This window comes from Macadamia integrifolia, chromosome 6, assembly GCF_013358625.1.
Source record: "Macadamia integrifolia cultivar HAES 741 chromosome 6, SCU_Mint_v3, whole genome shotgun sequence".
Taxonomy (NCBI): domain Eukaryota; kingdom Viridiplantae; phylum Streptophyta; class Magnoliopsida; order Proteales; family Proteaceae; genus Macadamia; species Macadamia integrifolia.
In genome coordinates, this window is record NC_056562.1 from 281,562 (window position 1) to 297,782 (window position 16,221).

At 38.7% G+C, this 16,221-nt stretch overlaps 1 protein-coding gene and 2 long non-coding RNA genes across 3 annotated transcripts in view; 2 read left to right on the plus strand and 1 right to left on the minus strand.

Annotated features, from left to right (window-relative positions):
- Nucleotides 1-30: 30 nt before the first annotated feature.
- LOC122081708 lies at nucleotides 31-1,070 on the minus strand. The gene is made up of 2 exons (XR_006141167.1): nucleotides 908-1,070; nucleotides 31-633 (listed from the first exon to the last, which is right to left on the minus strand). It is a non-coding gene; the product is annotated as an uncharacterized LOC122081708 (long non-coding RNA).
- Nucleotides 1,071-8,237: 7,167 nt separating this feature from the next.
- Nucleotides 8,238-10,242, plus strand: LOC122081220 (nitrile-specifier protein 5). Its single transcript, XM_042648242.1, has 2 exons — nucleotides 8,238-8,412; nucleotides 9,067-10,242. Exons 1-2 carry the CDS (start codon nucleotides 8,383-8,385, stop codon nucleotides 10,009-10,011), a joined length of 975 nt encoding a protein of 324 aa, XP_042504176.1. The 5' UTR covers nucleotides 8,238-8,382; the 3' UTR covers nucleotides 10,012-10,242.
- Nucleotides 10,243-12,360: 2,118 nt separating this feature from the next.
- LOC122081303 overlaps nucleotides 12,361-16,221 on the plus strand; it is a 15,264-nt gene continuing 11,403 nt past the window's right edge. Inside the window, exon 1 of the long non-coding RNA XR_006141063.1 lies at nucleotides 12,361-12,375. This is a non-coding gene — a long non-coding RNA (uncharacterized LOC122081303). The remainder of the gene's footprint in view (nucleotides 12,376-16,221) is intronic.

Below are 16,221 nucleotides of genomic sequence, written 5' to 3' on the forward strand. Positions count from 1 at the left end.
TAAATTTATCAAGTAGTAAACGCTTGCACATGCAGACAGCCAAAGAAAATAAATAAATAACATTGCCTCTAATGATAGATTGAAATGCTCACAACTCTGCAAAAATTACAAGATCAGAATCATAAAGGCAAAGTTACAAGATGGCTATTACAATACTGAACATTATGACCCTCCCTCGACCTCAGTGGTGGAACCCTCGTGCACTGGGTACGCCCTCTTTCTTCTACCTTGTGCTTGCGTCTCCTTTGATCGTAAGAGATGTTTGCTCCTTGGACTTTTCCGCCACCTCAGTAATGACCCAAAGACATTTCTTCTTTTGTGATCTTCCAGCCAAGTGATGTCCACTTTGGTGGTGCTTTTGCACACAGTATCTTGCCTTTCACAGCTTTGCACCACACAAGAATATGGTTCATCGTCATTTGAACAGTTACAAGTGTTGTGTAAGACATTTGGAGGGGATGGATTTGTTTCCAATGGACTTGCTGACTGCTTATGTTCGACAATGAGTCTGAATCACCTCAGCAAATACTGACAAACCGCCTTCAATGGATATAATCTTCACATCAGTTGAAGTCCACAGCATTCTTTCAGGAGCAGTAACAAGCACCTGCACCTTTCCATTGGTATGGCCACCTTGAGCCACAAGAGGGACAAGAAGAAAAGAACAATTAGCAGATAGCACACTACGTGGTAGGAACAAAACAGGGATCCCTATAATGATAATGCTTAGGATCAACTTAAAATTACTGCAACATCACAATCATGAGTAACATGCATAAGCATCTTGTTTTGGTATGTACTAAACTAATGTATTCTATCCACTCCACTGGTGTGTAAACTGAACATTTGCAACATAAAGGTCAACGTTAAGTCCAATGTGCATATGCATTTAAACAGTTTGTATTACCAAGTGAACTCCTCCATCAGTGGCAATTTCAGTAATCCATATCTTCTCCACTTGACCTTCCACTCCTTGATAAGTAGAGAATGATTCAAAAACATATGCTAATTCACGACTCCATTTCTTAAGTACGTTTCTTGGAACTTTATTCAGCCTTGCAGCAGAAGCGCCTGCATCCACAACAGAATATCAACAACTGAAATAACCACATTAAACATATCAAAAACACAAAGCATAGGATCCTTCCAGCACTACTTATCAACCAATCTATCCAACAAAATCAAGGCATTCAATAAATTAGGATTACATTTTCTAGGACTAAAATGAGATAGCACCTCCCCTGACAGTTTATAACCAGTAAGATCTCATCACAATTAACATATGTTTAAAGAAAAAAGGCATTAGATAGATTAGGCTTTATTTAAAAAGGCATTATATATTGTAAAATGTAGAAGGTGATAACTACAGCTCTTGTATCATATCTCTAGCCTACAAACACCTGCCTTTAGAATCTATTACTAGTATAGCAAAACAACTTTGGTACTATAAATTGGTTGTAATACCCAATATTTATGTAGAAAAGACATGAAAACATTACTTTGGTATAAATACCCACTATTATGTAGGAAACGCATGAAAATAAGGTTTTCCATGTAATACACCATATATTATAAGCTTCTCATCAATCAATTCAACAAAATAAAGGCATTCAATGGATTAGACTTTCACTAGTAGGATGTTGATGTGGGTGTTTATCCCAATTGCTGACAGCCTTTGAACTAAAACATCTATCTTCCAAATTCAAACACATTCCTTTACAGTTTGTTACATGTAGGGTGACTAGGGTCTCATCAATCAACCTATTTAACAAATTCAAGGTATTGAATAAGTTAGGCTTCCATTTAGTATGGTTGTGATGTAAATGTACATGGTAATGGATAGTAGTCACTACAGCACTTGTAATATCGTGTCAAAGAAACAATTATACTAAAAAGTAATCTTTTTCTTTTTCTCCCCTTAAGCTAGTGGTATTGTAATATATGAGATATTCCATTTTGTAAAAATTTAGGTGTCTTTGGTAACCATTCTCAAAATCTATTTCTGGCCCAGTAACTGCTTAAATCCCAAATAATGGTCATTTTGCACCTGTTCTAGACCCCCTATTTCTCTTCCTGAGAATGGGACTCTCAAGTTTCTGAGAAAACCAATTCTTAGAGTGCACTCTTTGATTAATAAGCATGTGGAGTCTTAGCCAAGTAATGGGAGTAAACAGGAAATTAATGGATTTTTTTCATATTCAAAGCCTTCCTATCCGCTGTAATTTGTCACCGACCTCCCTGTGACCCTCACACTCTCTCTGCAACACTTATTTTTAAAAACAGAAAAAATACTTAATTCGAAAGGGTTATCACAATTATACATTATGATGATAGATATCTCTCAAACTATTTTTATTTCTAGTGAACAACTTTGGTAGGGAAGGCGGATCAAAAGAAGAGATACAAAAGATGTTATAGCAAACACCAACAAATATAAAAATAAACAAAACTAGATCCGCACAACACAGAGATTTAACAAGGTTCACACACCGATGTGGTGTGCTACGTCCCCGGGAGAAGAAGAAGATGTTTCACTATGTAGAAGAGAGAAATTACATCCAGGTAGTGGCGAGAAAACTCGCCCTAAAACCCTAACTCAAAAAAGCCTAGAATTATAATGACTTGCTCAACAAGACGATAGTACATTATATACTTCTCCAAGTAGCAGGTTGATCCATCAAGTCGCGGTCTATCGTCCCAACCCCTCTGCTTCCATCACAAATCTCAGAAATCTTGCCATTCGGGTCGCCACCAAAATATGTCGGAGCGGGTCAATCTTCAAAACGGGTCAAGAATTCGGGACAAACTTAACAAAAGAGTTACAAGATCTAATGCAATTCTAAAAGCATTAATAATGAAAATGTTACAATTCGACTATGTAAAAGAATTGTTGCAGAGTTCTAGGAAGGGCTGAGCTCAAGCTCAAAGCTACAACCTGATCCTAAATTTATCCTGGCCAGGCTTATTGTCTGTCCCAATTTTCCCCCAGAAGCCCCTTGGATAAAGCTACCACGGATTTAGCGAAGGAGCTTGAAAGGTCCAAGTAAAGATTGACAATCCTAATGGGTTTAGTGAAGGAGACTGAAAACTAGGACATTGTCCCAATCCAACGCAAGGTGAGGAGGCAATGAATTCCAGATAAAGGAAAGAAAAGATCAATCATTTTCTGAAGTACCCCCACTTACCTTCCTTCAAAAAAAATAAATAAATAAAACTGTTGCCCAAGTATCCAGGAATTGTAAAGAGGCCTTGAAATCCAAAAAAAGGAGAGAGGAAGAGAATATATAGATTTGACTCACCATTGCAACTCATCTTCTTCAACCGCCCTACCAAGCCTGAGATACATCCCTGCACACTCTCTCTTCCACCCCCACAACTCTATTGACCACTGCAGGAGACTCTCTCTCTCTCTCTCTCTCTCTCTCTCTCTCTCTCTCTCTCTCTCTCTCCCTCTCCTTGGTCACTACTCCCATTCCATCCACCTCCCCCTCTCTGCAACTCCCCTCCCAATTTTTCCCCTCTCGATTTCCCCATTTAACACAATCAGATTAGGACCTTTTTAGGTAAACTGTAAACTTTGGATCGGAATCTCTCCTCTTTTATTTTGTTTTTTTAGTATCACATCTCTTTTCTGGTCCACATTTGTAGCCAAATCATTTCTCTTTCTAATCCAGAAACCATTTCAAATTTACTTACTGTCATGGTTCTCATCTTGTTAGAGACACCCATCAGCATGCCTCCAAAATGAACACTCATCCAAGTGGATCTCTACGTCCCCCAACCCCCTTGTTGATAGTCTTGCCAAGGATATGCTTAAGGGGAGTGGGATGGCTTTGGAGCTGCCTAGTGCCATTGGATTGAATTTTGCTCCAGATTTTCCCACAGTACTTTCTCTTTGAGTAGTAGAAGGCCATTTGGCTCCCTTATGTATTCTTCTCTCCTCTTTTCTCTTTTATAATAACATTGTCGCTAAATTCCCACGGGGGCCTGGGGTAGATGCTCTTAGGATCCATTTGTTCAAATGGAACTTTTTTTTTCTGGGAACTATTTTCCTGCTCAGACTAATGGAGCCTCAATGAATTATAGTAGCCCTATTGAGTTCCCTGAACCTGTTCATTTATGAAAGAGCAGAAATCGACCCCCACAAAAGTGCAAATAGTTAAGCTTCCTATTGTAGAATTGAGCTTCTCTCCATGAGATTCTGTTGTATCCAAATGAATTTCCAGCTACCATCTTGAGTTTATTATGCAAGATGCAGCAAATTGCATACCCACATGCAAATCTGTTCATAGTTTATGAAAGTGATATACTCCTCCATCACCAAATAAATCCATTGAAATGGTGACCTCCTTCAAATAATGTCTCGTCACTTTGATTCTAATTAAAAGGAACCATCAATGCACATGAAGAAGAAGGGGGAGGGTTGGAGGGGGAAGCAAGAAAGAAAAGAAATGTAAGAACAAACTTGCCTGATTATGAGAATACCCAAATGCCTTCATATAAATTTTCTGCAAAATCAATAACAGATAACCATAAATAAACAAAGAAATTGAAAACCCAAAAAGAAAAAAATGAAAAACCACCATTGGGGAAGGAAGAAAGAAAAGAAATGTAAGAACAAACTTCCCTGATTATGAGAATACCCAAATGCCTTCATATAAATTTTCTGCAAAATCAATAACAGATAACCACAAATAAACAAAGAATATTGAAAACCCAAAAAGAAAAAAAAAATGAAAAACCACCATTGGGGAAGCATAGAAAGATCAGGGGACCTGGGTTCCAGGAATTTTAGGTGAGGAAGAGGGAGACGGGTCTTGAACTTGAAGGTGGTTTCTCTTGGGCTTCACTCCCAAAGCCATCAGGGGCAAGAGGAATCCAGGAGGAACTCTTCCTCCACTACCAACCATCAGGGTACTATGTCCTCCATTCTCCTGCACCAGTCTCGACTTTCGAATTCCACTTGCAACAGTCTCAACACCCTCCAGACACGGAAAACTGAAAGCTAGAACTGTTGCTTCATGGACTCTCCTCTAATTCCCCGCAACCAAAAAGCAGAGTCCCTGCGCGAGAGATCGAGATTTCAGTTCTCTCATACGCAGGTTCTCAAAACTCGGTGAATCGGATCGGTAATCGACTGATTCAATTTCGTTTGGACCAATCCCGATTTCGACCGTTTCAAATCAAAATACTCTATTCTCATGAATTGATGGTTTACAAATCAAATGGCCCTACCAAAAAAAAAAAAAAAATTCAAATGGCCGACCATAGGGTTCTATCCTTCTAGGGATGGGGAGCCTAGCTTTAAATTCTAGGGTTCTTGGGCTTCACTCTCAGGATTTAGGTATTGATATGAGATTGGATTGGACCGGATTGGTGTGAATATATCACTTTTACTTGATTTTTCTTTTTTAAAAATGTACATTTTTATTACAATTTTACCTCCCAAACATATATTGGTAATCAATTTGAGTCGATCAGGTATCAATATCGATTGATATGGCCACCACCATATTAATACTTAGAGCCATTCTCCTAGATAAATATTTTAAAGTTTTAAAGTTTTCATAATCCTACCAAAAAAAAAAAAATTTCATAATGATATACTTTTTTTTTATTCATTTTTGTATGAATTGTACTTGCTCTTCTTTCCATTAAAAGAATTGGCAATCAAGGGGGGGGGATTTTGAATCCTTGAAATTAGAATTTATAATTTCTTATCTTTCGTTTTTCAATTTATAAGCTGATAATAGTATAGTCTAATTAGTTCATAGATCTATCAAAAAATTTTAATTATTAATCTCTTCATGGTAAAAGATTTTATGCATGATCGTGCATGATGATTGACCATGCACACAACCATTGGATGGGGGATAAGGGTCTACAATGCACCCCTTCATTCCCATCCAATGATTGTGTGCGTGGTCATAAATGTACACAAAACCTCTCCCCTTTCCTAGTTTTCTTAATGATTTTAATCTACATAGTTTAACTATGTGGTGATATGCTTTGGATTACATCGGACTATCTTGCAAAGGAAGCAGCAAAATCAGGGGTGTCAAGGTCAAACGTTCCATTAATTATGTGAAAATTAATTTTGTTTCTTCATACATCGGATGCTTCATGTGAAAATTACATATTTAATTAAATTTTTGCTTGCACTCACAATATATATTTTTCTATATATAATTTTCAAATTTCAATTAGAGAACATTATTGATCTTTAATGTTGAAAATGTAAGAGATTTTAGTTTTTTCCTAGACTATAGATATCCCATGAATTGCTTGTATTTTTTTTTTTTTAAATGCTTTTATTCATAATTTCATAATTTATTGATATTGATTTCCTTGTAAGTAAACCTACAAAATATTATACTTTTATCAAGCTCTTCCTTGTACATCTGTAATGTTAGCATGCTTCGCATTTAATTATTTATCTACATCTTTAATTTTACTTTTTTTACTTTATATGTTTCTTCATGCTTGTATAATAACATATTAAAGAGAATTCGAAATGTCTTCACTATGCCTAATAAAGTAATAACGCTTCACTATATGTGATACGATAGTTTATACGTCTTAATGAGTTAGGACCATAGAAGCATGTTATTGGTCTCGTTTTAGCTTATAATAAGAGAAATAGCTAAAATTATAAAAGATATCATTTTATATTTTATATTCATTTCTATATGATGGGGTTTACATAAATTTATTAGAATTAGAATTGGAAGCACTTTTTAAAATTTTATTTTGGGTTAAAATTTAACCGTTGAGATGGACGTGAAGTCCTTTATCATATAGACTAATCCATATATTTCCAAGTTGCAAATGGTAAAGCATTTCACTAAGCATTGTGAACATATTCAAACACCTGGACGAACCATATTCAAATGGGATTTAAAAATTTTAGATAGAATTTAATAGTATCGATAGGGATGGTTCATGCAGAGCAAATTTAACACTTAATACTTTACTCTTCTCTCAGACAAGTAAGTTTATCATGTTGGAGGAATGCTCATACCATCTAGATCTTAATATTCTTGGTAACTCTTTGATATTTTGTTCACAGATAATATATTATAAACCTACTTGGTGTTAGTGGATTAAAGATGGGCTCAAAAGATGTAAGGTTACATGTGATTAGGTATTTTGTGAGGGGGCCTAGTGGCCACAATTTCAGACTTGGAGACAAATTTATTATCAAAGTGTTCTCTTTATCAGCATCTGACTTTTTTCAATAAAATTTTGAAAAGGTAATCTAAGAAGACTATGAACATTATTATTTCTATTACTAAACTATTGTTATTTACATAAAGACAAATATGTATAAATTAGCCTTTGGGAAGGTGAGCTGTTATTATCACAAATAGAATATGGCTTGTCCACAGCCTCTCTTTGTCGATTTGCATAATCACTTTCACAAAGATAAGATTGCTTAAATAAATCTTTGGGCTTGTTGGAGAATATGAACCTAAAAAAATATTTCTAATAATTTTCTTATAAACCTTAATTTAATAAATTTAAATATTGATCACTTTTTTGTCTGAATTTTTTAAATATAAGATTGAATATTTCACTTAATTCATTTCTAAATTATGTTTAAAAAGAAAAAAAAAATCAAATTAGCCACCTTAATAAAATTTGCAACTCTAATTGAATTTGAATTGGCGACTAGTTTCATGCACCATGCACGGTCATACATATAATATTTTAACTTTAAAATTTAATGAATTCTGATTTATTTTCAAGTCGAAATTTACTTTATTATAATCATGATTCATGTTACATTCACCAAGAGTCAAGATACTAGGTATCTGTATTTTATTAATCGGAACATTATCAATATCTCCAATGATAGATATTGATAAGTATTAATTGTATTAGCCAAATAATGGTTTTTTTAAGAGAAATTATAAAAATATGTTTTTTTTTAATCTTGAATTATATACAATCTGATAAAATGGATCAATATCAATATCAATCTCCATATAATATCGGTATCAATATTTGTATTTATACTGACAGTGACCAACACCAAAACCTATGTTGTAACGAAATAGTCGATTGCTAACCCTAGTTCAACCCTTCCCTAAATCCCACCTTATTTAATATATTAAATAATATTAATAATATATAATATGTGTGGCCCAGTAAACCCCTTTGTTGATCCTAGTGGGTCTTCTTCTAACCCCTGATAGTTTTCCATTGTCTGGCCTCATGTACTTCTTGCCCTTAAAAAAAATAAATAAATAAAAAGAAATCAAAATGGCTCTCCTATAAAGAAGTTAAGAAGCCTCTCTCAACCATTCAAAGCCTCTCAAACTCATTCAGGTTTTGGTGGTGTTCTTCGGTGAATCCTTCTTCATCTTCTTCTTCCTCTCAATGGCCGTCTCTCGAGGCAAGTGGATCAAGGTTAGTTCCTTCTTCCCCTCCTTTCTCTGCTAACTTTTAGTTAAATTTCCCCCCAAATTTTGGGAAACCTTTTGCCATAAATTTAGCTGGCTCTATAATTCTCTCTCTCTCTCTCTCTCTCTGTGGAGAGTCTATGTAGCACAACTCTAGGGTTTGGCTTACCAATCAATTAATTTTCAGGTTGTCTTCTCTATATCATCTTCATCATTTCCGATCAAGCTTATCTATCAGATACCCTGAAATTAGAGTTTGAGAAATTGGAATTGAATGGTCGATTCCGGTCGAATTGGATCGAAATCGACTGATTCTGATTTTGATTTCGATCCTGGTGGATTCAATTTTACTCAAACTCATCTACTCATCCTGGTGGATACCACTTACACTGGTTAAGCTAGATTTTTTTTTTTTTTTAAATTAATTAATTAGATTCCATTTCCCTATCCCATTGAAATTAAAATGGGTTTTGATTCTATATTATTAAAATTAAATTAATAAATTAATTCCAAGTTGCTAATCACCTTTCTTTTCTTAGCACCTCTAAATGAAAGGGCTCAATGGCCCAAGCCCAAAATACCAATTTGGGTCTCGAAGCCCAGCCCAGCCCAGCCCAGCCCAGCCCAGATCATTTACAATGGTTGTTTCTGTTTGTCTCAGCTGGAGCAGAAGGAGATTGGACCCGGAGAAAGAAGTTCCCACGCCATAGCGGTAATAGGACAGAAGGCTTACGTGTTCGGAGGTGAGCACTCGCCACGTGTCCCAGTGGACAACAAACTCCACGTCTTCGACCTTCAAGACTTAACCTGGTCCGTTGCCGATGTCACCGGCGATATTCCACCGCCACGTGTCGGTGTCACCTTGTCTGCTGTCGGTAACACCATCTACGTCTTCGGTGGCAGGGATGCTGACCACACAGAACTCAGTGAGCTCTATTCTTTTGACACGTCTACCAACGAGTGGACCCTCCTGTCTAGTGGGGACATCGGTCCCGATCACCGGAGCTACCATTCCATGATTGCCGATGACGACCACGTGTACGTCTTCGGTGGCTGCGGTGTCGCCGGCCGGTTAAACGATCTCTGGGCATTCGGAATCAAGGACCACAAGTGGGTCAAGTTTCCGGTACCGGACTCTTGCCGTGGTAGAGGTGGGCCTGGTTTGGCAGTGGTTGGTGGGAAGATCTGGGTCGTTTATGGATTCGCCGGGGAAGAGATGGACGATGTACACTGTTTTGACTTAGTCAACGGAGAGTGGTCCCAAGTGGAGACGACTGGTGAGAAGCCCACAGCTAGGAGCGTGTTTTCAACGGCTGCGATTGGACGATACATATTTATCTATGGTGGAGAGGTGGACCCAAGTGATCTGGGGCACATGGGAGCTGGGAGGTTTACTGATGAGGTCTACACGTTGGATACGGAGACGAAGGTGTGGAGCAGATGGGATGATGTGGCAGATTCAAAGGAGCATCCGGGGCCACGTGGATGGTGTGCTTTTTCAGCAGGGACGCGAGATGGGAAGGAGGGATTGTTAGTGTACGGCGGAAATTCACCAAGTAACGATAGGCTCGGGGATATTTTCTTCTTTACTCCTTATTTGGAATGATGCAAGTGTGGAATTGTGTAAAGCAGCCAACGATCTAACGGTGTGATGATGCGGTGGGTTTTTTTTTTTTTTTTTTGGTAATGGTGCGTTGTAGTTTTGTACTCAATAAAGACTTTGTTGCAATGGATTGTATTTTGAGCCCACTAAATCAGTTTTGGATATCTCTGTATTTTCAGAATGGTTCTTTTGTTCGTAACTGGACTTTTTTGCCCTCATAGAGAGAGAGAAGGATTTTTTTGTCGTAAAAAATATTAGAGAAAAAGAATTCTGCCAGTCTATCATACGAAACACTCCGGCACATAAATAACAACATGTAATGGAATCTCCTATGACTAGATAAAAATCCTCCGCAATACCTTGTAATACCCCCCGACAGATCGTGACATGTGGACAAGGAGATGTGGACGGCTCAGATTTGTTCCACTTTGAAACAACCCGAAACCTGTGGTTTGTAGTTAAATCAAACAGTATCTGAGTTAAACCGGACCAGTTAGAAAAAATTCCAAAATCCTTTAAGCTTCAAAATGAACTTCTTCTATTCCATCTATTCTTAGTGTTTCTAGTTTCCATACCATTCTCTTCACATTACCCTATGACAAACATTTGATATGCATACAAAAAAGTACCTTAGTTCTCCATTCAAGTTCATCAAAACCCTTTGAATCTGATGGCAACCATCGGGGTCGAGGGAATTCCAGACCCCATTGTTGCACTATTTCCAAAATGTCCACGTTTTTCAGGATCACTGGTGCCACTCCTTTCCCCATTAAACCCAAAATTGTCCTTCAAGAGACAAAGTAGAGTGATCTAAGGATGAGAGGATACCTGCATCGAAACGCTCTCCTTTCTCCTTTGAGCTGTGAAAGGGAATTTGTCCAGCAACTTCTTGGGGAGCATTTTTATTACCAACATCAGAATTACGAACAGAGCTTGAATCCTCCCTTGCATGTGTCTTTCCTTTCGAAACTTTAGTTGTTTTCGATTCAATTTTGGAACCCTTGCTAAAATCCTCTATAGAATCTTCACCATCGACGGAATCCATTGCAGGTGGTGATAAACCCTTGTCCATCGGAGATTTGTCATGTCTCATTAGAGATTGATTTTCAGAGGATAAACCACCCTCTACAGTGTCAACAGGAAGCCCATCCACTTTACTCCCAAACCGGTCCGGTTCAACTCTCTGGTACGATTTGGTTTAACTATAAACCACAGGTTTGGAGTTGTTTCAAAGAGGAACAAATCTAAGCCATCCACGTCTCTTTATCCACGTGTCACGATCTGTAGGGATATTGTAAGGTATTGCATAATCCAGATATTGCAGAGGATTTTTATCCCTCATGACAACCCCAATAGGAGCATCTGTCATGGGAGGGACACCTCACAATTTGCATATAGAAGGACACAAATAAAGGAAGAGAGAGAAAGTGTGTGAGAGGACACATAACATTGACAACGTAGCCATCATTTTCCTATTTAGAGATTATAAATTGAAATATAGAAATGCAAACCACTAAGCGATGTGATGTGCCATAATTGGTTGCCAGTCCAACACAAAGACAGTCTTACTGAGCTCTTGTCTCGGCCCCTTCTAGACAAGCCCTCACCTCGTCCCAGTCTTACCGAGCTTTTTCCTCGGCCCTACGCAGATGAGACCTCACCTCATCCCAGTCTTACCGAGCTGCCACCCGCTTCGGCCCTTTGAGGACGAGCCCTCGCCTCATCCTAGTCTTGCCGAGCTCTCGCCAACCTCGGCCCTTTGTAGACTAGCCCTCGCCTCATCCTAGTATTGTCGAGCTTCTGCCTCAGCCCTACACGGATGAGTCCTTGCCTCATCCCAGTCTTGCCGATCTCTCGCCTTGACCCTTTGAGGACGGGCCCTCGCCTCAGTCTATAATGAGCAAATCCTCACCATCTTTTCTTAGGTGAAGCCTCCACCTCGCCCACTTGGGCAGAGAGCCTCCTTAACTAGCTAAGAGTCTTTAGCTGAGTTCATTCGATAACATTGGAGTTGATAGGGTAACACATCATTGCTGTTGAGAGAGTCATCTACTCAGTCTTAGCTAGAGACTGGCAGTAAAGGATGGCATTCTCTCTTCATGTATTACAGAAGTTCTTTTGTTGAGGCTCCTAACACCTTATATGTGATACTCTACTTTCTAAACCCGATTTATTTACCCGGTTGGTTCGGCTTGGTCGTGTAGGATCTGAACTAGAACAAGTTGAGATGGGTACCCCATAGAACATGATGATAAGGGTGACTCTAAACTCGGGTTCGCCAGACGAGTTTGAACGAGTGCCTAGTGAAGTTTGTGAGCCCAAGCTATGCACTTGCATGTATTACAAGGCCATGTACAGACAATAAAGGTACGTAACCGCATTTTATGATGAATATGTATTTAAGTCATATATCGGGAGTGAAATACGTGTCGGGAGTTGAGTCCCGTTGAAATCCCAATTATGTGGCTAAGTTTCGATCGACTGGTGGGTGGTCATAGGTGGGACGGACCCACCAGTGTGACCTACTAATCTGGTCATTAGATATTTTGACCCAATTATAAATAGCAATTGTTACCCTTCTTTTCTCTCATTTAATGTTTTACAAAGTGGGTGAGAGGAGTAAAGAAGAGAAAGAAAAGAAAGGAAGAAAAGGGAAGAAGAAGAAGAAGAAGAAGAAGAAGAAATGCTTCTGATGCGTCGCGAGGTTAGATCTTTCCATTTCAGCGCCGAAAAAGTGATCTTTATCTTGAGATCTACGATTTGAGGTGAATGAAGACTATATTTCTTAAACTCTCAAGAAACCCTAAGTGAAACCCTTGATTCAGGTAGAAATCCTTTAGATCTAGTTAATACCACTTAGGAGGATGGATCTAAGGTTTAATAGAGACCTACATGTTGATTTTGAAGGTTTAAGTGAAAAAATTGCAAGATTTGAAGAGCATTTGATGATTTTTTGAGTTGAAGAGAGATTTAGAGTTTTGAAGGTGTTCTCGAGCAAAGATGTATGAATGGTGCTTAAAACTTTGAATTGACCCTAGATCTAGGTTAGAATCACAATATGGGACCTTAGATGTATGAAAAATATGGTTGAATCGACCCCTCATAGCCTCCCCAAGATGGGATGAAGAGTGGAAGTGAACAGCAAAAACCCGCTATAGATTGGTGGACAGCATTAGTATGTGTCTGACCCACCAGTCGAGAGCCCCAAGTCATGACTGGGCTTCTAGCCCGATCGATGGGCTCCCAACTCACCGATAGGGGCCCACCGATTTGGACAGATCCCCTGAGCCCAATCAGTTGGCTAGACCGACAAGCGCCCAACTCGTCGGTAGGGGCCCACAAATTGGGACAGAGCCCCTGGGCTAACAGACGATCGTGACTGATGGGCCAGGTGCCCATCAGTTGACCTACCAGTGAGGCCTCTTGGGCTCCAATAGGGCCTAAATTGGAGCCCAAATTTGTCGGGCAACTTCCTATAGTGATTTTTAAAAGCATTGAGATCATCCTACTTCATTGGTTATGATCCTAAAGTAAAAATGTACCAAACTCGACCTTTTTATGATACGTTCTACTAAGAACTCATGTCTTCTCGTGTAGGATCTCGCTCGTACCGGGCGTGAGCGATTGTATATATCTAGATAAGTGGGAAGTGGATGTTGATTTTATTTTAAAAGTGTTTTTGTATCATTCTATAATTGTTGTAGACTAGCCATGTCATCACTTTATTAATGTGTATAAACTAGCCATCCATGAATGCCATTTGCATGCATTGTCTTATGCATTATGAAATTCATCTCTGATTTGTTATACTGTAATCTTTAATTATTAAATGCTTATTCTTGCTATAAGTTATGAGATGGATGATTTTAAATTAATGAATATGAACTATTACTAGACTAGATGCCGTAGTCGGCTTGGAAATAAATGCATTGATGGCCCATGGAATGGGATATGGTGGCATTATGTAGTCATTTATCTTATATAAAAACATGCGGTTAGGAATGACATTTTCCTTTGCTACGACCCTTCCCATCAGGAGTTTAGATGCTGGGTATATCACTGGGGGGAAACTCGAGGTTGTGTACCAACGATGGCGATTAGAAGTACGCCTGACTGGTCACTAGGATAGTCAGCAACTTTAGTGATATAATCAAAGGGCCAATCGTACTACTTTTACTTTAATGTAGGGTAAGGTTCAATTTACTTTAATATCGCTGAGGAACAACAATTTACTCTTCCGAGTACCTACGGCTGGCCTTCTCTGACAACCCTGTGGGTATATCGCGGAATGGGGCTCGCGACTCGTATCCGAAGCATATGCGTATTGTGGTTGTGGATAGCACATAACCTATGACTTAAAAATGTTACTTAGGTGATTTAGGATAAGAAAAATGGACTTGCATGTATATAAGTTCATTTGTATTGCGAATGCTTGCTTGGTCTTTCTTTTCACTTACTGGGCTAGTGAGCTCATCCCATGTGCGCACCATTTTTTTTAGATAATTTTGCAGGTTATCCGGCTTAGGAGTTAGAGCCGGGACTCACTGTAAAATTTTCAACTGAGGACTGGTGGGTCCCTGAAGATCTTGGGCACGATGCTAAGAGCCTGGGTGAGAGCTGTGTTGCAGGACTGCAATAGTGATACCTGACCCATGACTCTTTTTGATTATTTTGTTATGTTGCCATTTTTGCACTTTGGATATTTAAATTGTATTTCTTGTGTATATATCACGCCTACGGGTTCACATGTAAATATACTATATGACACAATTTGGGTATCAAGAGTATTAAGTTATTTACAGATATATACATACAAAATTTTCGCTGAAATACAGACTTTACATTCTATAGTTGTGTGTGTGCTGTGTTGTGGTTACTGCATCAGATGATCCTAGCATGTTTTGGGTTACCAGGAGTTAACTCGGTCACCAGTCTGATTTTGTGAGAACGGAGTGTGACATTATAACTCCTTGAAAGGGGAGAATATTCAGAATATTCCCCCTCCCATACACAAATCCGGAGGAGAACGTGGAGGAGTGGGAGACAACAGGAGCTAAGTAACTCAGTCCTTATAAATACAGGAGGTAAGCCCCTATGAGGGGGATAGAATTCCATAAGCTTACAAGATATGAGGGATAGAGGTCAATTAATATTGTAGAGAATCTCATACCTATCTCAATATTCAAATTTCAACTTGAGCATGAGAGAGTTTTTCTGAACTCGTGGTGTAGAGAACCTACCAATCAAGGAGGTAAATCATGGTTTGTCAATAGAAAAAGGTAGGCTAAGAGAGATAGAGAACAGCTGCTGGCATAGCCTTTGCCAGTAGCTTAGAGATATTTCCCCTCCCCTCTCCCCTCTCCCCTCTCCCCTCCTCAAGGTATGTATGATATGGTAAAAAATGGATCAAACTTATACAAGTTCACAAGGTGATAAAACAACTTATAACATGCTAATTTTAAATTGAAATTTGATCAATATATGAGATAATTACGAGATCCTTTAGAATATAGACCTTAATAAATCGCATGCATGCAATACTCCTAACATGTCTTGCCTTTTGCAATCTGTTGGGCAGTACCCTTGCTTTCGACTCGTGCGGTTCCTACATAGTTGTGGCTTGAGTGTTTTCTTACAGTTTGGTTTCACTTTTTCGTGTACATAGATGTATCTAACACGGTTGGATAGCATTCTTTTTTTCAATTAATTTTAAAGAACGTTGCTAAATTATGTAGCAACGTTCTAGAACTCAGGAACGATCACGAGATCAGTCAAGGCCGATAGCGTTTCAATCCTAATATGGATTGGCCTCGACAGGTTTACCACTTTTTTTTTTCTTTTTTAACCATACATGTGTACCGGGATTGAGATCAGGACAATCAGAATTGGGATCCGTCCGGCCCAACTAGCAACGACGGCAACAACGGCGTCCCACACGATCTTCTCTTACTGATCATGATGGCTAAGGGCAAGTCCACTATTCCATATCCATTGATTGCATAGAGCTATCTTCTGGTTCTCTTGCTCTGGGGTTAGATTTTTTATCCGTTCCATCTTGATGGTTCCAAAATCGAATAACGTTCCAATTCAGCCAATACAGACCGATACAATCCGAGTTTTAGAAGTAGTGTACGTGGTTATTTGATAATATATTTTAAGCTTTTCTTTGACAGAAAAAAAAGAGAACGGGAATCGGGGTCGGCCACCAAATGG

Bases quoted from the DNA above. Each gene is read 5' to 3' on its own strand.
- LOC122081220 (XM_042648242.1), top strand. From the start codon at position 8,383: ATGGCCGTCTCTCGAGGCAAGTGGATCAAG. The intron at 8,413-9,066 runs GTTAGTTCCTTC...TGTTTGTCTCAG, and splicing joins CTCGAGGCAAGTGGATCAAG to CTGGAGCAGAAGGAGATTGG.